The following is a 24825-nucleotide window of genomic DNA, read 5'->3' on the forward strand; positions in this document are numbered from 1 at the left end:
ATTTTCCGTGAAGTCCTCCCCATGGACTGGATCTAATCGAAGGACTGGCAATTGCAGCAATGGAAAACATGAAGACTGGATTGGCCATCCCAGAGATTCCACTACCACCTTTCTCCTTCGTCTCCTCTTCCACCCTTTGAATTTGGAATTGAAAGTTATGGCAATGATTTGAGATTTCCACCAGCCTTCTCTCTTCTTCATCTTCTGTCTCAATTTGATTTATTGGAATGGCAAAGAAAAGGCTTTTTTCTTAATCTTGAGATATAAATAGGACAAACATGCTATGTCACCATGCACAAAACTGAAAGCACTAAAATACTCACATATGAATACTAAAAATCCTCAGCTTATTGCATCACTTTTCTCATTTGGGAGAAAGGGAAGCGGAGAGAGCTCTACATTTTTGGGTTCTGAGCTCAAATTTTGAAGAAAGGAAAGTCCAAAGAGAGGTGAGGAGAGTGAGTTAGATTTTAGGTTGGCCTTATACCTCTGATTTTGAACAAAGGGATGCGAGATAGGTGAGAGGAGTGAGTTGGGTTTTGTACCATATTTTCTGTTTTGATTGGAAAATTCTATTTTTTTTGACGACTGAAGCTTCGGCAAGCATAGTAAGGTAGGGTGTTTAGTTCCAAGTTTCTAATCTATATCAATTATTTATGGAATAAATGAGTTATTTGTAAGATGAATTAATACATAGAAGTTAAATTAGGGTTTGTGTTTCCTGTTGGGGCCTATGGGTTGTGGAATAAACTTTACTTTTTGATGTGCTACAAATTGGGATGGAATAATTTCTAACTAACTTTTACCTGTTGTGGTTTACTAATACATCTATTTATTGATGTAGCACTACTCGGAGCTCTGCTGCAAACTTACAGTAATCACTTGCAAATTCAAATATTACTTTATAAGTTGGGAATAATATATCGGATATGATGCATTATCTGAGAATGAAAGCTATTCTTCTACATAATGGAATATATACAATCAACAAACAAAAACTTTAGCATATGGAATAAAAGGCTTTTTCAAAGGTGTTTTCCAATCTAGTGATTTCCCACATGGTCAAAATTTCAAAGTAAAATAAAAGGAATTCATGGTTGATATCTACATTTAAAAGAATAAAAGGTTTGCAACGCAAGGCATATTTCTTCTGCATTATCTGAGAATGAATGTTATTCTTCTGTATAATGGAATATATATACGATCAATAAACAAAAGCTTTAGCATATGGAATAAAAGGCTTTTTCGAAAGTGCTTTCCAATCTAGTGCTTTCCAATCTAGTGCTTTCCCACATGGTTGAAATTCCAACGTAAAATAAAAGGAATTCATGCTTGACATCTACATTCTAAAGAATAAAATGTTTGCAACACAAGGCATCTTTCTTCTGCATTATCTGAGAATGAATGCTATTCTTTTGCATAATGCAATATACACGATCAACAAACAAAAGCTTTAGCATATGGAATAAAAGGCTTTTTCAAAATTGCTTTCCAATCTAGTGCTTTCCCACAGGTCGAAATTCCAAAGTAAAATAAAAGGAATTCATGTTTGATATCTACATTTCAAAGAATAAAAGGTTCGCAACGCAAGGCATCTTTCTTATTCTCATCCGCATGTTGCAGGGACTTGTGGAAATGACTGACTTAGCCCTGTCTTCCTACGTATATATAGTGAAAACATGATTGAAGAACTGCACGAAGAGATGGCACAGGCAGCAAAGACGTCGTTCCCACATAATTATCAAGACATTCTAAGAGATTTTAACGCACGTATCGACACGTCCTCACCTGAAAAATTCCATTCGGCGCTCGGAGAAACAGGAATTTTCGACCAACAGAAAAAGGTGAAATCCATGCATTTAACTTTTTGACAATTTTAAAAAGAATTTCCCACTCTTTGTTTTTCAGTTTTTTGTGTGAAATTATCAAAATGCTTCAGAAACGTCACTGAAGTTTAGCACACTCGTTTTCTGCGTCTGGACACGCCTGTTTGTTTATTGCATTTGAATATTTGTTTAAACAAAAGGAGAATCAATTAGAGGGCAGAAATAAAGAGGGCGTGCAACAGAAGAAAATGGGTGTGCGAAAATCATTGCCTTTTAAATATATTAAAAGATGAACTCTTAACACAACTTGAAACACAACAATCATGTTTATCCCATTATTTTCTGGACTATTATTAGCATAGGTATTGGGTTGATGACAAGGGCAGGAACTGTTTTATGGTGTATGCAAGAGCTCTCAGAATCGCTTGGGGTGGAAACAGACGTCAGTGGCGCTGGTACGCCGAGAAAGAAGACAACAGGTACCGAAAACTTGAATCCGTATATCACAATTGATATTGGTTACTGCTATATAGTAATCGGTCCTAACTTAGGGTTTAACTGCAGCGATGTCTTCGTTGAAGTTGCTGAACTGTTACGTGCATATTGGCTAGAAGTGCACGGAGTCTTTGAGACCGGACACCTGACACCCGATACTAAGTATGAAGTTTCATATGTGATCAAGATGAAGGAACCAAGCTCCGGATGGGAAGATAACGTCGACTTCAGCCTCACTCTCCCTCGGAACCCGACGAGGGGCCTGAATATCAATAAAAAAAATCTGAAGCAGATATCAAGGCAAGTTTGGAGTTATATACAAGTTGACGAATTTACACCTGGGCAATCTGGCAAGATGGATTTTATGCTCCGTCAACCTGGGAGACTGAAGACAGGGCTTGTTATCAAAGGTGTCGCCATTCGTCCTACAACCTAAGTTGCAGAGCACCCAGCAGCTTCCATTACGAGCAGAGAAATAACGTTCTGATTTTTATTTTATTAAAGCAGAAATAAGACGAGTGCGTATGTAAGAAATGATTGGAACAGAATAATAATGAAGGGATGATACACTTTTAACTAGTGCCCAAATTCACATTTTTCTTTCTGCTTCAGTAAAGAGAGAGTAGTGATTTCACATAGGACCAATTCTTGACGATAAAGATCGATCCATGATCGTTATCGACGATTATTTCTGAATTACAGCAATTCACAGCTATTCCACTTGCCTAAAGCAACATAGGAAAACATGCTATGCTGTACTAAAACCCCTAAAGCAAAATTCATATCAGGAAAGGAAGACATGCTGAGATATAACAGACATATCACGCGCTTGAAATGCACTTTACAGCGAAAGTCACCAATGAAACAATGAGAGACCACCTTCCTGTGGAAGATATCTTCTCAGCACGATTGGCAAAAACAAAGAAAAAATGAACTGTCAGGCGCATCAAATGTCTGTTGTGTAATCTTCGGGCTTGTACCACGATGAAAAATCGATTCCTTTGCTCTTCAATTTCTCTGTTGCAGGTGCAACCCTCTCTAAGAGCTGCATTTTACAAAAATTAAATTCTAGAATTATTTCTTTAAAACCACTAGTGCATTTAATATGATTACAATCTACCGGCGTCTTTTACAGGAAACTATAGCACCACTAAGAGCTCTGTTATGGACTGACAGTAAACATCTGCTCTACTCACCTCCCCCCGACCTACCCTAACACAAAAATTGGAGGAAAAATATGGAAGGGGGAAAGGAAAGCTTGCCACTTCATGAGTAGAAATATACATCAAGTTAGGGAAACTGAATTGGCCTTTGACTCTTCGTAAATGGTTATACAACTAGTAAACAAGATTAGTGGTAGTAACAGAAAGGCAATGAAAAGTTAAGATCTTGCATTCTATAACCGTGGTTCGATCTTAACACGTAAGGTTTTGCAATTAAATTCTGGAAGACTAACCTTGCCATGCAGCACACAGTTGGATACCAAGATGGATCTATCAAATACAGAAAATTTTCCGCCATCCATGCACGTAACCTTTCCACCTGCCTCTTCAACTATCTGCTCAAAATTGCAATAACAAATTCTATGAATACTTGAAATCACACTTCTGGATGCCACGATTCTGCAGAGAGAAAAGTGAACTATAATTTTCATGCATCGGTTTAAGCATCTTGTCACAAAAGATTGTCCGAAGCAACACTTCCAAACACTTGCCATAAAAACCTAAAGGATATGTCTAATGACAGAAAGTCTATTATATGTATATTCTTCCAGCGTAAATTGTTCATAATGGAACCAAACTGTCAATTGATACATTATTTTGTTATGTGCTCGATTTCCGATGTATACTTTGAGTTATCACAACTCTTTCCAGGTATTCAACTAGAAAAAATAAAAAGAAATAACCCATGTATAAGAAAGTATCAATGATTATTTAGGCTCTTGTAACAAAGTAAAAACAAAATCGAAAAGAAAAACCAGAACAATATGTCATATAATGCAAATAAAAAATCAGACCAAATTGCTTTAGGGAAAGGGAAAAAAAACTAAAATTGAGAGATATAAAACAAAAATCTCTGCCGATGTATTATGTTTCCACAAACCCAGAACAAGAAGGTATTCAATTGAGTGTTATAACAATAGACTTCCAAATATTACTATTCCACAAACACCAAACAAATGCATTTATGAGAAGACAAAACATTACCAAAACACCAGCTGCCGTATCCCATGGCTTTACTTGATATTCCCAGTGGGCTTCTACAATCCGAAGAGCTACATGGCACATGTCTACCGTGTAAACAGAGAGGGAGAAAAGCATGTACACAGAGAGGAAGAAGAAATGTATTTACTATCTTTCACATTGCTTTCTAACACAGATTACATTGTGTATATATCTAACTATATTGCTTAGTTATTAAGCTAACATAAGACTCTTAAGATATTGACACTTGTCACAATCTTACACCACAGAATCTTAACCAACTTAACTAACAGTACATATATAGTTATCATCCTCCCTCAATCTCAGATGGGGGCTTGCCAAGTCGGAGATTGTAGCAGTGTGTTTGATATAAAGGAGTAGACAATCCCTTCGTAAGAATATCAGCAAACTGTTCATTGGAGGAAACAAAGTGGACTTGCAGAAGCTTCTTGGCGACCCTTTCACGGACAAAGTGGACATCGACCTCAATATGTTTGGTCCGCTGATGCATTACAGGATTGTAGGCAAGAGATATCGCAGAAAGATTGTCACAATAGAGGGTTGTTGGAGAAGGAGTATCAACTTTGAGGAAGTGAAGAATCTGTTTGATCCAATCAATTTCTGCAGAAGTACTGGAGAGTGCTCAATATTCAGCTTCAGTAGAGGAACGACAAACTGTATTTTGTTTCTTAGACGACCAAGAAATGGGATTTGACCCGAGAAACACAACTAGACCAGTAGTAGATCGCCTGTCATTAGGGTCCCCAGCCCAATCAGCGTCACTAAATGCATGAAGTGTCAAGTCTCCTGTGCTAAATTGAATACCAAGTTCTGCAGTACCTTTTAAATATCTCAGAATTCGCTTCACAACAGCAAAATGAGAGTCCATAGGGCAGTGCATGAATTGACAAACCTGATGAACCGAGAAGGAGATATCAGGCCTGGTGAAAGTGAGGTATTGGAGTGCACCCACAATGCTACGATAGAGAGAAGGATTATTAAAGGGATGTCCATCATCTTTCAATAACCTGTTGTAAGGTAAGCAAGGTGTGGAGCATGGTTTAGAATGAACCATGTCAGCTTTAGCCAGCAAATCTGACACATATTTAGACTAAGACAGAAACATTCCACAAGCATTCTGTGTAATTTGAATCCCAAGGAAGTAGTGAAGAGGGCCAAGATCTTTAATATCAAATTCCTTGGTCAAAGCATGAATTACTGCATCAAAATGAACAGAATCACTGCCTGTGAGTATAATATCGTCAACATAAAGAAGAAGAATAACCACAGAATGTCCATCATGCTTGACAAACAAAGACGGATCAGAATATGTTGAAAGAAACCCCAGAGAAGGAAGAAAAGCAGTGAATCTCTCATTCCATGCTCTCGGGGCCTGTTTCAAGCCATACAAAGACTTATGCAATCGACAGACATGGGTAGGATTGTAGGGGTCACTGAAACCTGGTGGTTGAGACATATACACCTCCTCATTTAGAATGCCATGAAGAAAAGCATTCTTCACATCGAGTTGACAGTCACAGAAGAAGAAATCGTGGAGATAAGAGAGGTGATAGGAGATTGAAGAATCTGCAGTTGAGTCGAAGTCACCATCGCAGACGAAGAAGAAAGAAACCCAGATGAAAAATTTCTCAGGGGAATTCGAACAAACACTTGGTGTGCAAAGAAAAAGATGCACCCAGCCGGAGACACAGAGAAGAATCAAGATCCCGAAAAGAAGAAAACCAGATCGGTGATGCAGAATAGTGAGCGGAAGCAGAAGAACAAGATCGAGAAACCTTCAAGCTGAAGCTTTTCAGGCGAATGATACCATGTAAACAGAGAGGGAGAAAAGCATGTACACAGAGAGGAAGAAGAAATGTATTTACTATCTTTCACATTGCTTTCTAACACAGATTACATTGTGTATATATCTAACTATATTGCTTAGTTATTAAGCTAACATAAGACTCTTAAGATATTGACACTTGTCACAATCTTACACCACAGAATCTTAACCAACTTAACTAACAGTACATATATAGTTATCATACCGCAGCTGCACTGAGTCTTCTCACACCCTAAACATTACGATGTAGGGATAAAACCAAGGGGGAAAAAAGAGTTAAAGTCATGAACATGAAGAGAGAGAGAGGGAATAGGAAGTTAATTAATCCTAAAGCTAAAGCTCAAATAAAATTGCTTAGAACTAAAACAAAAGGTAATTACCCTGCTGATGTCGGTGAACTCTTTAAATAACTCTCTGTTGGTGATCCATACGTCATCTTGTTCATAACCAAATCCAGCAACAAGAAGAGATCGTCCCACCTGAAATATGGAAGAGTATGAGCCTAAATAATAAATAAAATGGTTTCTCCTTTACACAGTAAGCGATACACATGAGATAGCTCATCCTTCTCTCTAATACCTTTTTCTAGTTTCTAACTTGCTACCTTTATGCCTAACATTAATTCTGGTGGTGGTTGGAATTTCTGAAGAAAATAGGGTAAGGATAATCACAGCCTAAGGTATGTTATGGTTTTGTACTTTTGTTTATTGCATTCTAGTACAGAGGAATAGCAATTAAGTGTTAATCAGTATACCTCTGCAAACTTCTAACATCCAATAAGATCAGACTTAGTCGTCGGCCGAAAGTAACATGATTCGACATAGTTATAGATTTCAAAATTCATTTTCTTCTAATAAAAGAAATACTAACCTCATCAGTTTGGCTCACGTGAATTCTTTGGCCATCCTATCATAACACGGATTATCGATCGAGCTCAACATCAATAGTACACTTAGAAAATCAATTAAGGCTAAGGCAACTATTTAAGCAGAACTTCCATACCAGCACTAGCAGAAAAAATGCGGGTATTCCGACACATAGGGCCCCCAACGAACTCTATCTGAAAATATAAACAGAAAACCAACATGTTAATTTCCACTATGTCACGTTAAAGTATAAGAAGATTTTTGGTCCACATCCTATCAGTTCGAGCTTTTGAAAATAATGGTAAATAAATAATATTTATCATGGTAACAGAACAAGAGATCCTGAGCTCAAATCATCGCATCGCAACCTTGCAATATAAGTTGAAGACACTTTCGCCTCTAATAATGAGGCCCACATGTGAAGGGAAGTACTAGAAAATCAAATAGACATCTTAACATATCATGCAATCATGCAAGCAACATGTCAAATAAAATCTACTATATGTGATCAGTACCACGGCAGCAGCAACAGGTCTTCCTCGAAATAAAACTCCAACAGAAACTGCAAAGCTAGAATAACCATGTGCAAAATTTGTTGTTCCATCTACGAAGATATCAGAGGTTAGATAAGACAAAACTAAGAATTTTCAGGCTATTCTTATTAAAGGTACGGGATATAAAACGACAATCTAGCTACCACCCTAATAGCTTTTTCCAATTTCATATCTGTTATTAGAAAGTTCATCTCTAAACATTCATGTATGAAGTATATGAACTGCCGTCTATATACATAATCATAATACTTACTGCCGTCTATATACATAATCATAATACTTACTGCAACTATTAGTTATGAAAAAGTAAAAGTCAAAAGTATTGACTATTGAGGCAAGAATTACGAAGGCTGAAACAACCTGGCAACTGATTTACAGTAAATCATGTTCCGAAACACGCCACTATCATGAACCATATCATACTTGGTGGTCTTGAAAAACCCAATATGCACAAGCATACCTATCCTGCACCTTGGAAGATACTAACCTAAATGATCAATGCACCACATATAATCAGATGATGTATCTCCAGTTATTCCACCCTCCTCTCCAAGAATAAGGTGATCTTAGAAGTTCTTTCTCACAACTTCTAAAATTGCTGCTTCACTCTTTTTATCTGTGCTGCAAATAGTTTTCATATCACACGAAACACATGATAAGTGAATTTTCCTTCATGATTAGTGTATCTTGCTTGTAAAAGGTTCAACCTTTACATGTAAGTTTCAACCTCTACTCTATTCTAGAAAGTGTTATCACTACAAGTCAATCGAAGCATCAAAACATACAAAACTAGTGAAAGCATGTCAATTCAGTTCTTACTCAGTGACCAAGTCCGTTAGTCCTTTATAGGTGATTTCCCGAGGCTTATTAACAGCATCCATCACAACCTGAAAAGTGACGCAAATAACATAAGCTATAAGGAGTTCATAATGATTCAGTAATGGACAAAACGGCAAGTACTACACCTAACACGTCGAATCAACATACTCTCTAGCAAAAAACAATGTCATCATATATCACACCGGCAATGTTTTTCTCCTTTGGTACCTCTTTTTTGTAACAATATTTTGACTATTAGTTGCTAACTCCTATCAGGATGAAATTGAACAACTTTTATTCCCTAAACATATATTTAACGGAAAAAGGCGTTTCCGGAGTAGAATAAGACACTCTCTCAGAGCAAACAAAGGCATGATCAAAACCCAACAACAACAACAACAAAACATTTTCCCACTAGATGGGGTCGGCTATATGAATCCTAGTACACCATTGCGCTCGGTCCTGTGTCACGTCTTCCATTAGATCCAAATACTCTTAAGTTTTTTCAAGTGCAACAATGCTTCCAAAATCAAATTAACATATTGAACAGGATTAAAAACAATAAATTTCAAGCAATCCCCACAAGAAACAAATGCAAATTCCATCTGGGTTCTTATTCAAATTACAGAATTTACAGAATGCTGGCACATTCAAAAATTACAAAAACAGAGCTAAAGAGCAACCTCAGCGCCAGTCTTAGCAGCTTCTCTACCACTCCAACGAGCTGACCAATTGGAATTGGTCGAGTTGATTTGGCGCCAACTTTCACTTACAGCTCCGGGTTTGGAATTTCAGAGAACACAGCCTTTGTGCAGAGACTTCTCATCATTTGGCAATCGAAAGTCCAAATCTTTGAAACCCATGTTGCAATTTTTGCTTTGAATTCAGTAAAAGTGAGTAATCTGGTCGATTGGGCGGTAAATTTGATCTTGGTATTTGAGAAATTCTGAGAGGAAGGTTTGGGGAGAAAACCAGGGACCTGCCCATTTGAACTGAATGAAAATGTGTTGGTAATTTTCCTCAGTATTATTTTGCACTGTGTTTCTGCCACGAAATTTGCTAAATGGTATCGGGTGATGAAGGTGGAAGCAACATTTTGTTCTCCACGCACTTCGGACACTTTGCACCCAAGTTTGAATCTCCCTCCAGGTAGATTAAAATGTTGCCTTATCAAAAAAGTAAAACAATCTTGGATGTCACCGTAGTAATAACTCTTTTATTCTACTAGGATGGTTTGGTTCTATGCTTGTTTTTCATGTGTAGTGATATTTGTGGATATATCTGTTAGAAACTTAATTGGACTAAACTATCATTTAGTGAAGGACGAAATGTATTTGGTAACAATACAGTTTGACGTAAGTTGCAAACGTGGAAAAAACTGCTTCCTATTATTAAGGAAATATGGATATCAATTGTGGAGATAACTACCATCCCACTTATTTGATGAAACTGCTGTTAACTGACAAAAACCAACTCTCCATGATAGAGGGAAGTTGGTGAATGTTAATCTATAAAAGGACTCCTTGCTCGTAAAGAAAAGTTCTGCGTTATTGGGTTCTATCACCTTAAGAACATTGAGTCTTTCAACGAGTAGAAGATATCCTTTTCTTGTTCGGCAATGGCTGCATCAGGTATCATGTTAACATCTGTTAGTAATCTAGGAAACTTGTTAATATTATATACTCCTAGTTTTCCAACATTTGGTATCAGAGCCAAATTAACATATCCTAGATTCAAATGTACGTGTCGAACTGCATATGTTTTCAAGCATGTGAATTTTTATTTTTAATTATGACGTGTTGATCCAAAGCACATGACAGCACCGAATCGATACTTTCAATGCATCCATGCTTTCCATTATTTCATCCGACAACATATAACAGCACCGATACTTTCAATAAAATGCATGAGGGTGTTTTGCCTCAAAAGTTCTTTTAATGTCATGCAGCACTTACCATAATATTTTGAATTCACCAAAGTGAATGATTTGGATGTATATTCTGGCAAAGAAGGGTATAAAGATTCATTGCATGTTCATACTCTTTTCCAAAAGAAAGAATATATAAAATGCATAAGGTTTGTATGAATCATTCCTTGTATAATCTTGTAATTATCTTGTCCAAAGACTTGATATATCTGTGATAAAAGATGATTGAAGTGGTCAGAATATACATGATGACTTTTAAGGGGTGTTTATATTTCTGACCAAAAGGGGATATATAAACATGTGTAAGTGATGCATGAAATTAAAAATTGCATTTAATGTTTTATTTGGCTGCCTCAGCAACATCGTCTGCACTTAGCCTTTCATCGATCGAGCCTCTGAACGGAGGAAACTTCAAAAGGTGGAAACAAGACGTTGAAATTTTGCTGGGCCTGATGGATCTCGATTTAGCATTGAGAGAAGATGAACCTGCACCGCTGACTGACACTTCGATTGCTGAGCAAAGATTGAAGCATGAAAAGTGGCAGAAAGCCAACTTAACAGGCCCTAGATCCATTGTATTGTTAAATTGCATGACAACGATAACATGGTACTCAACTATTTTGGTTATTGCTGGTTTCTCATTTGTTAATAACTACATCACTTTGGATTCTATGAGAGATACCATTATCCCGGGCTCGAGGGTACAACGGGAGGTCCACAGTGCCAATGCTTTAGTATGCGAAGAGGAATGAAGTAGCCTGCAACGAGAGCTTCCATATAATCCAATTGTTCAACTCCGAACTCAATGAGTTGGTTCGTAATCCGGGTTTGGATCTTTCGCCAACACCATTGAAGCATAAGATTGAGAAGTGGAATAGCATAATCTACCCTAATTTCTCAACAAGAAAACTATACAGTGGTGAACAAGTCGTTCGACACACTGGATACGATTGAAGATCATTTAAGCAGTTGGAGATACCTGTGTGGAGATGAACTCACACTTGCAGATGTTTGCTTGTTCACTACGTTAATCTGGTTCAATCTCATTCACAATTCGGTTCTATTTTTTCTGCTCCTATACTAACAGCTTGGTTTGCAGTAAAATGTTAAGAACAATTAAGAACATTGTTCTGTTACAGTAAAGGTAGAATATTTGCCGTTTAAAACTCATGAAATGTTCACATTCTTTTCCAAAGAAGGGGATGTATAAATTGTTAGTAGTTTTAATCAGTGTATGGTATCATGTAGATCATGCCATATTCTTGTCCAAAGACTTGTAATAAATGCATGATAAGATTCTTGAATGATGGCTATACAATGAAGGTCAATGGCAGTTTTTATCCCTTGCTCAAAGGTGTGATATAAACATGCATTTAACAATCACTAATGGTTGTTTCAAGTTTTTCATGTTTTCCTCAGTCAAATTTTTATTCACTGCAAGAAAAGGAAAGACAAAGGCTCTTCTTGATGGGTGTAGAGGTTGCGTACACCCAAGCACACCAGATTGTGAGTATCAGTAAATTTTGATGTATTTATTAGTGATTTAATTTGATTGGCATCTGAATTTTGATGGAATCAACCTATCACTATTTTGGTTTAATTTGATCCAAACCCCCTTAGTTTTCTTGTTATCAAGTTATCAATTGCTCAAAAAATTGTATGTGTGTGAGTAACTGAAAGGAATAATAGAAATACTTGATATCGGTTGGCAGTGCATGTTATTGATTCATCTATGGGAATAAGAATAATACATGTTATTTCTATATGTGATTGATGCCTGACATAACCCTTACATGGTTAAGTCTGTTGCCTTTGATTTCCACTTGAATGGGTAAAGTAAATTCATGTAAATCAATTTCTCAACCTGTTATGCTCTATGATAATGTATAGCAAATATATATTAACTGAATTGAATAGCCATATTATTGGTTGCTGTGGGAAATAATCAAAATGGATTAAAAATCTCGAGTTCTGCAAACATGAAGCAAAATTGACATATTGTGTGTTTAAATAAGGAATGGGTTGTCCTACATTGCTTAAGCTTGAGATGAGCCAATGCAAAGACACAAATATATGTATAAAGTATAACCTTGTAGTGTCAACTTGTGTACATATGTTTTTCACCAAAGTGAAAAGATTTCCGGAACTGGATTGTGTAAATTATGAATTTAAAACTCAACACATGTCAATATTCTTTTCCAAAGAGATGAATGTATAAATGGTTTGCGATCTTTTAGGATATAACAATTTTTACGGCTATTGAAATTTGGGAGTGCATGATAAGGATGCCCACATTGCAAACATGGGTGTGCATGATGGTTTTGAATCAACTGAAATGTGGGAGTAAAGAAAGCGCTGCTGCGTAATTTTGATAGCATCTGGACCTGATGCTTGGCTTATCTTATTTTCCCTGTGGTTATTGTAAATAATGCCACGTTGATTCAGTTTATAATATATATTAGTACAATTGACTTATGTTCCAAAGAGCATGTTGGTTTCGTATGAGTATGCAGGAAGCTTGAAAAGCTAGTATCCAGTGATTAAGGTTGAAGGCAACATAAAGCTAGCTTTATAAAGGTACACTGGGTAATTGCATGTATGAATGTGTATTTATATGTATTTGCATGATTGTCAGTATGCCATTACAATTATGAAGTGATGGTTTAAGACTGAGTTGCAGTAATAAATATGCATGTGCTGAATCTTTATGATTATTTTGAGTTATATAGCTTATATAACACAAAGTGGTATATGATTTTCAATTCAGTAAAGGAACTGTGATTATCCAAAGATGATCCATAAAGTTGATTGAATTGATTCATAGAAAAATGAATGTGAAGTTCATTGAAAGTTTGACATCATACAGATTAGACTCAAATGACAGTGATTTTAGAGTGCATGTGCCAATGAGAGCTGCACATGGTTTTCTAGAGTTCGACATTTGAACTAATACTGGTAGATGTGGGGAAGCAAGTTACGTGTAACTGGATGTGATCACTAAGGAGTCAATATTGTAGTTGTGATAACATTTCGATGAAATGATTAGTTTACGTCCAAGTGGGAGAATGTTAGAAACTTAATTGGACTAAACTATCATTTAGTGAAGGACAAAATGTATTTGGTAACAATACAGTTTGACGTAAGTTGCAAACGTGGAAAAAACTGCTTCCTATTATTAAGGAAATATGGATATCAATTGTGGAGATAACTACCATCCCACTTATTTGATGAAACTGCTGTTAACTGACAAAAACCAACTCTCCATGATAGAGGGAAGTTGGTGAATGTTAATCTATAAAAGGACTCCCTGCTCGTAAAGAAAAGTTCTGCGTTATTGGGTTCTATCACCTTAAGAACATTGAGTCTTTCAACGAGTAGAAGATATTGTTCGGCAATGGCTGCATCAGGTATCATGTTAACATCTGTTAGTAATCTAGGAAACTTGTTAATATTATATACTCCTAGTTTTCCAACAATATCTGCATGTAGGTTGTTACCTGTGGCAGTATTCCGTTGGAATCATCCTACCAAAGGGTAGCTAGTTGTGTATATGTTTCCACAGAGTTGTGTGAATCTAAAGGATGCTGTGTGCGCAAGTCGGAGAATAAAAAATCTAGACATTCAGAGGTTAGTTGTCAGACTATTTGGCTTATGTGCTCTGAATTGCGTTGTGTCAAAGTGTGGCTGACGATGATTTAGAATAAAGATTTGTATATACTGCACTCATGGATCCGACAGGGCTGGGAAGTGAAACATAGTAGATACATACATGTATGTGGCCATATATACATACGCTATGTAAAAGTAAACATTTTAGGCATGCAGTACCAGATAAAATTAGCTCATGCAACGCTTAACATGAATATAGCCAGATGCTAGTATGCCCGGAAGATTCATGTTCGCATTTGTTATCCTCCACTGGTGGGCAAACAATTCGAAACTCTTGCTTGGATTTTTGTTGGGGCAATTATACGTAGATGATTGTCAAGCTATAATACAGTGTAATTAACCTGTTTTCCGTAAATGGTGCCATCTTTGATTTGTCTTTTGCAGCTGTTTTACACCACCAAAAAGACTGCATAAGCAGTTCTCTGTTTACTTTAAAGACTTCAGTCAGGCTGGAATAAAGTCTAGAGTAATGTTATTCATACCATATTTTTGTATCACATTTTCATACTTCCTTAAGTGGCATTTGATGTGGACAGCCACATCATTTGAATTAATCATATTTTTAAATTTAATTCATTATTTAATAAACTAATAATTAAGAAAAACTAGTTAATTAAATGATGATTGTGGTATACGAGAAGTCTTTCTCCTTCCTTTCCTTGGGTTTTGCAAATTTTTCAAATGACGTGGTTGTCCACATCAAATGCCATCTAAGGTGGTATAAAAACATGGTATGAATAGCATTACTGAACAAAAATATGCGTCTGACTTTTACATATCAGACTTCCAATCGGGTTTAAGAGCATTTGTAACATCCCACATCGCCCAGGGGAGTGATCCTTAAATGTATATTCCCATCCCTACCTAGCACGAGGCCTTTTGGGAGCTCACTGGGTTCGAGTTCCGTAGGAACTCCGAAGTTAAGCGAGTAGCGCGCGAGAGCACTTCCAGGATGGGTGACCCATCGGGAAGTTCTCGTGTGTGAAGGGAAATCTATGAGATTCATGTGGGATTTCTAGTGACTAGCATGCATATACAATTCAAAATTTATATACGAAAGCAACGGAAGCATGTCATACATTTTATCAAAGCTATAGTCATGCAAATCCCCTTCAAGATGCATAGGTTTATATAAGATGCATCAAAACAAAATTTATAAGAAGAACAAACTAGAGGTTTAGTTTTATACCTCTTGATCTAGATCTTAGACCAAGGATGGACCACCTCCAAGATCTTTGCTCCTCAAACTCCTTGAGCCTAGCCTCCCTCCTTGCTTCCTCCACTTTGTATAGTAAGTGCTCCTAGGTTCTCTTCAAGTTTCCAAAGATATGAAAACCTCTAAAGATCCTCACCCACTTTGTAATGAGAAAGATGAAGGAATAACCAAAAGGGTGTATAGATGATTAGTTAAATCACCCCCTTGGTGGCCGGCCCTTTGTGTTCAAGAGAGAGAGCTTTTCTTTTTCTCTTTTGTTGTTTTAGAACACATCAAAACCCTTATGAACTTTGTGTTATAAAGTTCCTTTTATAGACAAAAGAAACAAGTCAACATTTTAACCTTTCTTTACCTTGGTGGCCGGCCCTTTGTGTTTGGTTTGGGCTTTGGGCTTTTAATTATTTCAAGTCATCCAATGCTTGAATAAAAGCCCAATGGGTTTTGGCCCAATGGGCCTAATTAAACCCGAACGTTTCTTTAAGCCCAAAACGATCTTTATCGCTTTTATGATTTCTTTAGACTTTCTAAATTAATCAAAACACTTAATTAATCCAATTAATTATTTCCTTCATCCATTAGTTACTCACTACAAGAGTGTATTGGTGAACAATCTTTTAGGTTCTAATTAGCAAGGCAGTGAGGTGATTGGCACCAATCCAATTTATTATCTAATCACTTAGTGAATTAAAACTTACTTTTAATTCACCTTCCTTTTGATGACGACTTTTAATCATCTAGAAGAACTCACAAGCCATGAGTGACATCTAACCATATATCATGGCTACCCAAGCTAATGTAGAAGTTATTCGGAGAACCTATTCAGTTGGAATTACAATGTAATTCGATCCTTCTCTAAAACAATACTCTCAATCACATTACTAGGGTATGGATTTATAATGTCAAACCCCTAATGTGATTATTCCTTCTTATATGATTCATTTGAGACGTATAGGAACGCTTTCCTTTATTACGCTCGATACTTCGGCCGAAGATTCCCGAATCATATCTTAGAGTATTCATCCTCTCTTATCGAGGATTAGAGATTCCTTGTTGCGCATTCACTTGCCTTCATGGCTAAGTGGCTTAACCCCAACGATGCCTTGGACACTCGCGAACGGAATGACTTTAACATAATCAAAGATTAAGTACTTAACCACAAGACAACGACGATGCCTCAGGTCAAAGGATTACTTACATTATTCCAACCATTAGAGTTACTTGCTTGACATGTGAGTAGACCTCCATGCAAGTACTCTCGTTCGATTGTGTTCAGTGAACTCATTCCCTTAATGAGCACCTACATACTTGTCTTAGTGTCGCTACACGAATGGGATGAGACTTTCCATCCTTCCAATTGAAGCGGACATAGTATGTACCGGTCTATGGATTGTCAGTATCCCTCCAACAATCCTATGACCAGGAACCTTTTTGGACATGATGGTTATGAGAAGAAGGTCTCTGTAATCTAACATCATTAGGTTACTTCTTCCATCGATCCATTGTGACACGCCCCGACCCCGATATTCCTCGAATACCAGGATAGGCACGTGCTGGCCGACACACGAGGGTGACGAAAGCCATTTATTAAGTGCAAATGCTGAAAATAAGGGATAAATAAGGTTTATAAATATAAAAGAATAATTAATATGCAAATACGGACCGTATTCAGAGCACACCTCTAATCTAGAATACTAAAAGAAAATAATATAAAATTGAATGAAACAAAGGAGTGGGTCCTACACCGAGATGACTCGAAGATGCCAATGCGGAAATGCCTGGACGTCGGGATTGTATGCTTCGATTCTAAGTCCTGAAGGGGGCGCAAAACAAACATGAGTGGACCAAGTTGATATATATATAAAACAGTTATCAACATACTAACCCCCAAGTTTTATGAAAACACATATATATAATGATAAACATAGGTTTTCCGAAATCTAGCATGTCGTGCAATGTCTCAAATCATAATTCGCATAAATAATAAACACTAGTGAATGTCCGATATAACACTTCAGGCCCCATGCCGGCTCCCCGTCTCTGAGCACACAGTCAGAGGAAAATGCACTTCAGGCCCCTTGCCGGTTTCCCGTCTCTGAGCAGACAGTCAGAGGAAAACACACTCCAGGCCCTATGCCAACACCAAACCGTCGCCCGGGACGGACCGGATCTATCCCTACGTCCCGTAGCGGAAAGGACCACTAGGTAAGTATAAAACCAGTGAACATACATATATTGAAAATCAACTTCATAGTATAAAGTCATCCATCATCTATACTATAAAGAAGTGTTCTAAACATGTTCTAAATATCATATCGTCATCCATCAGATATTCTATAAGAACATGGGTTATAGGAAAAATAGTAATAATTCAAACTAGCCTCAATAAGCATGTTATCTCGTAAAACGTTCATAAAACATAATCGTAAAGTCATGCTTTTCTGTGTATGCAATTCTACCATTAAAACATGCATTTTTAGAAGGGGTCCACTCACAGTACTTCGCCGTCGAAAAGCCACGCCACTAGCGAAGACGGAAACGCCACAAATAATTGACCCTAAGCACATAAAGGGTACATTTAGTCAAACTCTACTCAAACGATTGAATTTGGGAAAACGGACATCGGAAACGGGTTCAGGACGTCGAAATTAGCCTAGGAGGGGTCCCGCACGAAAACCCAAAAAGTCAACGGTCAAAGTCAACGCTGACCGTTGACCCAGTCAACGGTCAACGGGTCAAGTCAACGGGTCGGGGTTACGGGTCAACGGGTCACGAGTCAGGGTCACGGGTCACGGTCAACCCGGTTTGTGGTTTGGGTATTGGATCCGGGTTTGGGCTTTAGGGTTTAGGGTTAGGAAAAATGGGTTTAGGCTTTGGGTTTTAAGTGGGTTGGGTTTGGGTAAAAAGGGGAAATGGGTTTGGGCTGCAACCAAGGCCCTAAGGCCTTTTGGGTTTTTAAAAGAAACAAAACTAAAAATAAAAATAGAAAGGGTGAGGGTATTGGGCCAGAGACCAAACGGGCCTAAGGCCCGTGGGTGTGTGTGTGGAGAACGGCCCGAAGGCCTGGGTGCCCGGAGAAGAACACCGGAGCTTCCATAGCTCCGGCCGACGTCAAACCTACAACCTAGACCCCGATCTAGGTACCAAAATGAAGCACTAGAGGAGAGGAGTAATTTTATACCTTGGGTTCGCCGTGAAACGGCTTGTGGTGGCCGGAAAATCCCTCGGAAACCACACACACTCGCCGGAAAATTTGGGTGCCTTCACCCGTGCCAAAGCATTCCAAAACCTTGGAAAATCAAGAACCCATCTCAGTAACTACATTTAACCAACATCTAACAAGACTAAAAAGGGGAAAACCATGCTTACCCAACCGGAAAACAAGCTAAAATTCGCCGAAGATGCTCGGCGTACTCCCGGCACCGCGAGCAGGGGAGAGAGAAAGAGAGAGAGAAGCAGTTCAACGGCGATGGTGGTGATGATTTCTTCGAATAGGTGTAGCTGTGGGTGTGTGCGTGTGTGTGTGTTGTCACGGGGAAGAAGAAGAGAGAAAGGGAGGAGTTTTCGAAAAGAAAGGAAAAAGGTGCAGACAAACCAAAAGAAAAGAAAAGAAAAGAAAAGAAAAGAAAAAGAAAAGGAAGAAAGAAGAAGGGAAAGGATGTCACGGCAGGGGGGGATAAAACAGGGGGTGGGCCCCTTGGGCTCACCAAATAAGGTTTAAAAACAATTTTAAAAAGAAAGGTATCCCCCAAACTTAGTGAAAATACAAAAATACCTATTTTCTTACGTAAAACCCGGGACGGGTTCTTACACATTATCCATGGATTCACTATTTAGGACATATTTTTGTTCATTGAGATAGTCCTAATTAGTATCTTTGCCTTCCGATGTATAAGAGTCATATATACATCAATTCATTGTCCTGAAAGGTTTCTTCCAAAGATTGACTTTCAGGGCATATTTCCAACAATCTCCCACTTGCACTAAAGTCAATCACTAGTGTATCTTATACATGCTAGTTGAGTGAGCTTATGCTCGTAGGTTAACTTGGTTATGTATTAGTCACCTTTTAATTTAAAAGGGATTTACTTATCAAATGTTTCTAAAACATTTTGATGATGTCTCTTTCTTGTGTTCGAATACTTTGATGAGACCTTGATTCCATGGCTTGAGCTATCGCCCCATTACGTCGTAGTATCCTACTAACGACCTTATGGTTTGGATTCAATCATTGGTTCTAAAAGAACCCCTTCCTTTCAAAACACCTTTTGAAGCAGTTTCTAAAACAATATATCGACATATATTTTGTTTGTATACTTTATACAAACTTTGCTCCAACCTTGAGACCATTGTAGTACGATACTAACAATACATTCATATGATTAGTACTTCATCCATTATGAAGTTCCATTTGTTAAAATGGGTTATTTTCACTTTGGTTCGTAACCTAAGTGAATGCACGCTTCCAGAGTCCCACTCTGATGTTCCTTTCTTAAAGGCAATAATACTCTATCAGTTGCTTTGGTTCTGATCCTGGGATATAGTAATATTTTAAAGTGATAACCCATGGTTTTTTTTTTTACTTTTGGATATCTACTCATAAGTCCATACATGTGTCCCTTTTGTGATTTTATGACACATTCATTATAAGGGATATGAAAATGATTTTCTATCATATAGGAAAATGCTTTCTTAAATCTTCAACATTTTGAGATTTAATTCCCATGTTAAACTATATGTTGTGACTCATTTTGAAACTATTCCCTTTTGTTTCATCAACTTGTCCATATGCTTTGTTATTAGCTTGTTCTCATAAAAGAGAATGATGGACAACTCCCAACATATAACCATTTTATGCTAGGTTGACGAAACCAACATTCAAAAACTATTCTTTAGAATGTTACACAACATAGAATTTAACGTTTTGAAGAGCTTGAGTCTTTTAACAATTAAAATTACAAACTCTTAATAATAGTCAAATACTATTATTATTTAGACAACTATAAACCAATCATATTCAAGTTTATATCCATTTTTACACCTCCCACTATTTCTCATGACTTTAATGAGAAATAATTTCATACATTCAAAAATGTATAAACGTGGAATATACGGGTAGAGGACATTGTGTAGTAGCTTTAAAACCTTTCAAGATCATTTGTTTCAACCTTCATTAAGTTGATGCCTTGTTATTAAGTGATTAAAATCTTTAAACTTTTTATAGATTTAGACACTTCTTTCTTGGTTTTAATCACTAACACACTTAACATTTTAAAACAATTTTAAGAATGCCCAATTAGTTGTTCAAAACTACTAATTGAATCAAGAGTTACCTTGATTATTGTGGTTTAAGTGATAACCATATAAGAAACGTTTTTCTTATTACTTATATCATTTATCATGTGATATAAATCTTGTATCTCAACTAAGATACAACAAGACAATATTCAATTCATAACACTACTTTAAGGAAATAATATATTAGAAGGCATTCTTCACATTACATTAATATGATAATTCAAACATTCATAATGTTTAATACAAAAGACATTAGCTCTATACTTTTAGAGACTAATTAAAATACCTTCATACATTTAGGCAATATTAGTGATCATCCATCATATGAAGCCACACAATAAGTTCTTAACAAAATAAGAGAGTTTAAAGACAATCTTTAAATGCCTAACAAACTTCCGAAGTAGTAAGCAAAAACATAGTGATCGAACCCTTCTCCACTTTTCCTTTGCTTGTTGCTCTTCTACTTGGCTTCTCCATCTATATACAATTATACAAGTGATTAGCCTTTTATATCAAATATAAATATTTAGAAGATCTAACATTTAGAATTGAAGATAAGAACATAAACCATACCTTTTGGTTTGTCCTTAAGAGTTGCAAGGTAAAACCTGCAATTCCTCTTCCAATGCCCCTCCTTTCCACAGTGGTGGCAAGTCCCCTTGGGCTCCATTGCCTTTTTCTTTTTCTTCACTCCTCCTTTCGGCTTAGGAGTGGGAGACTTTATCTCCTTCCCCTTTCCTTTGCCATACGACTTAGGATTGGAAGAGGATGGCTTGTTGTAGGCTACTGCAACAGTCCCTACAACGTTCTCCTTCATAGTCTTCTCAGCAGTTACTAACATATTTAGTAACTCAGAGAGAGTATGATCCATCTTATTCATGTTGTAGTTCATTACGAACTGCGAAAATGAATCAGGAAGAGAAGCCAATATAAAGTCCTGGGCCAATTCCCCGTCAAGTGGAGTACCTAGGTTCTCCAGTTGTTCTATGAATCCTATCATCTTCAGTACATGTTGATGCACTGGAGCCCCTTTGACCATCTTGGTCTTCACAAGTTCACAAACAGTGTTAAAGCGACGGTTGCGCGTCCCTTCACCATATAACTCCGTAAGATGGAGTATTATGGAAAATGCACTGTCCATGCCCTCGTGCTATCTCTGTAGCTCCTCATTCATGGAAGCCAACAGATAGCACTTGGCTTGTGTGTCATCCTCAATGTGCTTGTCAAACTTAGCACGTTCATCCTCAGTGGCCGAAGGGCCAAGAGGTATGTGAGGTGGAGCTTTGTCTAGTACGTAAACAATCTTCTCCAATGTTAGGAGAATCTTGACATTACGATACCATGTTGGGAAATTATGCCCCTCTAGGCAATGTTTGTCGAGTATTTTCGCGAACGTGCTTCCAACCATATCTAAATACATAAACAATAAAATAAATTAGTTTGATTGTTGATTAAGTCACACGATTCGGGTCTTTAAACCGAATGACACCACCCACCATTTTTGGCAAATTCCATATCCCTCAATAGAATCCGAGAGTTATGTTGAACTCTTAGCGGGGTATGGGAGACTCACCATTACCAAGCCCACCTCAGAATTATATCATGTTGGTTAGCAAAAATAATGATGAGAGAATAACACTTTAGTCATTTACAACTCTTGTAATTACCCATCTAGTTTGGCCTCTAGAGAATGAATGCCTCAGAATTATATCATGTTGGCACCATTGCACTTAGTTAAGTTATTCCCACCATGCTTAGTTTATGTAAAGGTTCAAGCATAACCTCAGAATTATATCATGTTGGTCATACTCGTTGTCTACAGTCACCTCATCATATGTTTATGGACTCCTCCTGGATGTAAGCACATACTTTGAACTTCCCCATTATAGGGTGAAGCCGGTGTACAAGTCACAAACGATTGGAGCCCACCACGGTGGAAGGCCTACGAAGAAATGTTCAAAGCATCTCTCGCTTATCAACTTAATATTCTTTGTTGGTTGAGGGATTTTAAGGTCTCATCAATTTTATTTATTTAAACATATTCAAATAAATTGTCCTATTACAACTACTAGTCCAAAGTTAATGAAATTAGTAGCATATGATATCCCCACTATTCGTTTTCATAAAACAAATCAATATCAAAACATTTTTCAAAATATTGGAGATATATATAACTACTAATTGAAATCATTATAGTTTAGTAGCGTATGATACTCCCACTATTTGTTTTGAGAAAAACAAATCAATATCAAAAACGAATTTTTCAAATATTGGAAGTAACTACTACTACTACGGTTTTTGCAATCCTTTGAAATTGGACTTTATAGTTATCTTAGGCTCTTGGATGACCATGGACTTATTGGGTTATTGCAACAACGAGCCAACATTGTTGAATAAGATCTCGGGGAGGTTGTGTCATTTTAATTACGTGCTTTTCAATCCAATTAAAACATTTTCATTGAGCCATTAGAAATGAAAGACAATCATTCATTGCTTATTAGGGCGTTGGACCCATTTAATCTTTAATCTCATGTCAAAACCCTCTTTTAGTTATGTCTCCTTACCAATAGTTAAAGAAACTCTAGTCTAGCACTAGAGGGAATCAACTAACTAAAAGAGATTAAGAAGTAATAAGAATTACAAACCGATTTGTACAAATTCCTACAAATTACACATACTAAGAGGGAGAGATAGATTAATGTCGAAACGTGACAAGGTCCAATTGAAACAGTAATTAAAACACATTCCCAAGGTTCAAACAATTTGATTTTAGCGCCTTAACTCATAGCTCAATTATCGTTTAAGGCATAAGTCCATAGTCACCCATTTTCTAACTACTTAATCACATTAAATAATTAAATGGAATGCAACATAATCAATTAGATTTAGTGCATATGGGCATAATTAAATGATGAGTTTAAACTTTAAACAAAATTAAAATCAAACATTTCAATTTTTTTAAATAGTAGGGGTCTAAATGCAAATATGAAAAAGTTAGGGGTCAAACCATAAATACTAAAAGTAATACCAAACTTTTCATGATTACAAAAGGACCCTCAAGTGGGAAAACCACTTGAGTTGGCCGGCCAAATGAAGGGGGAAGTGGGTAGGTCTCACCCACCTTGCATTATTTCAACATAAAGAAGAAGAAAAATATATCTTGTTTGCCACTTAGTTTTGCTTTAAGGACTTTAGGGAAAAGGGTGATGGAAATATATATCTAGACAAGTCTAGGTATTAATTTAAATTTTTGGTGTAGGCTATGGATGGTATGTACATCATCCATAACCACAAAACAATGCATGTAAAACCATTTTCACCAAAAACCAAACCATGAACACCAAGAACAAAACCATGAACATATTTTTCAAGATTTGTATGTTCTTGGTGATTTTTCAAACCCAAAAAACAAAAGTGACAAGATCACTACTTTCTAGCTTCAAAGTGTGTGTGTGAGGTTCAAAACAAAACACAAACACTATCAAAAAAATCCCCATTTAGCCGAACCCCCTTTAAGGAATAAAACCCCAAAATTTTTGTTTCTAAACCCTCTTTTCATTCATGCATCCAAAACATTTTTGCATACATATCTTTCTCAACTATTGATACACCTTTTTCAACATTTGAAAAGACAAAAGATAAACATATTTTGAATGAAAAACAATTTAAACTCAAACTTCATTCATGCATCAAAAACACTTTTCTTGCATATCCTTTTCAACTTTTGATTTACAATTTTTCAACACTTTGAAAAAACAAAAGATAAACATATTTTGAATGAGGCAATAATATGACATACATAAAATTAAAACCCATATGCATAAAATCTAAAAGGACACATCATACATAAACCTTTGGCTCTTGATACCACTTGAAGGGAAATCTATGAGATTCATGTGGGATTTCTAGTGACTAGCATGCATATACAATTCAAAATTTATATACGAAAGCAACGGAAGCATGTCATACATTTTATCAAAGCTATAGTCATGCAAATCCCCTTCAAGATGCATAGGTTTATATAAGATGCATCAAAACAAAATTTATAAGAAGAACAAACTAGAGGTTTAGTTTTATACCTCTTGATCTAGATCTTAGACCAAGGATG

At 36.8% G+C, this 24825-nt stretch overlaps 1 protein-coding gene and 1 pseudogene across 1 annotated transcript; one reads left to right on the forward strand and one right to left on the reverse strand.

Annotated features, from left to right (window-relative positions):
- The first annotated feature begins 1683 nt into the window (after positions 1 to 1683).
- LOC137726454 (protein PHLOEM PROTEIN 2-LIKE A1-like) lies at positions 1684 to 2900 on the forward strand. Its single transcript, XM_068465388.1, has 3 exons — positions 1684 to 1844; positions 2184 to 2305; positions 2391 to 2900. The coding sequence occupies exons 1-3, from the start codon at positions 1704 to 1706 to the stop codon at positions 2755 to 2757; spliced, it is 630 nt and encodes a 209-aa protein (XP_068321489.1). The 5' UTR covers positions 1684 to 1703; the 3' UTR covers positions 2758 to 2900.
- A 140-nt stretch (positions 2901 to 3040) lies between these two features.
- On the reverse strand, positions 3041 to 9597 carry LOC137726453 (phosphatase IMPL1, chloroplastic-like; annotated as a pseudogene).
- Positions 9598 to 24825: the final 15228 nt, after the last annotated feature.

The sequence above is a fragment of the Pyrus communis genome, chromosome 2 (genome assembly GCF_963583255.1).
Source record: "Pyrus communis chromosome 2, drPyrComm1.1, whole genome shotgun sequence".
NCBI classification, from domain to species: Eukaryota; Viridiplantae; Streptophyta; class Magnoliopsida; order Rosales; family Rosaceae; genus Pyrus; species Pyrus communis.

Bases quoted from the DNA above. Each gene is read 5' to 3' on its own strand.
- LOC137726454 (XM_068465388.1), top strand. From the start codon at position 1,704: ATGGCACAGGCAGCAAAGACGTCGTTCCCACATAATTATCAAGACATT. The intron at 1,845-2,183 runs GTGAAATCCATG...GACTATTATTAG, and splicing joins TTTTCGACCAACAGAAAAAG to CATAGGTATTGGGTTGATGA. The intron at 2,306-2,390 runs GTACCGAAAACT...GTTTAACTGCAG, and splicing joins GCCGAGAAAGAAGACAACAG to CGATGTCTTCGTTGAAGTTG.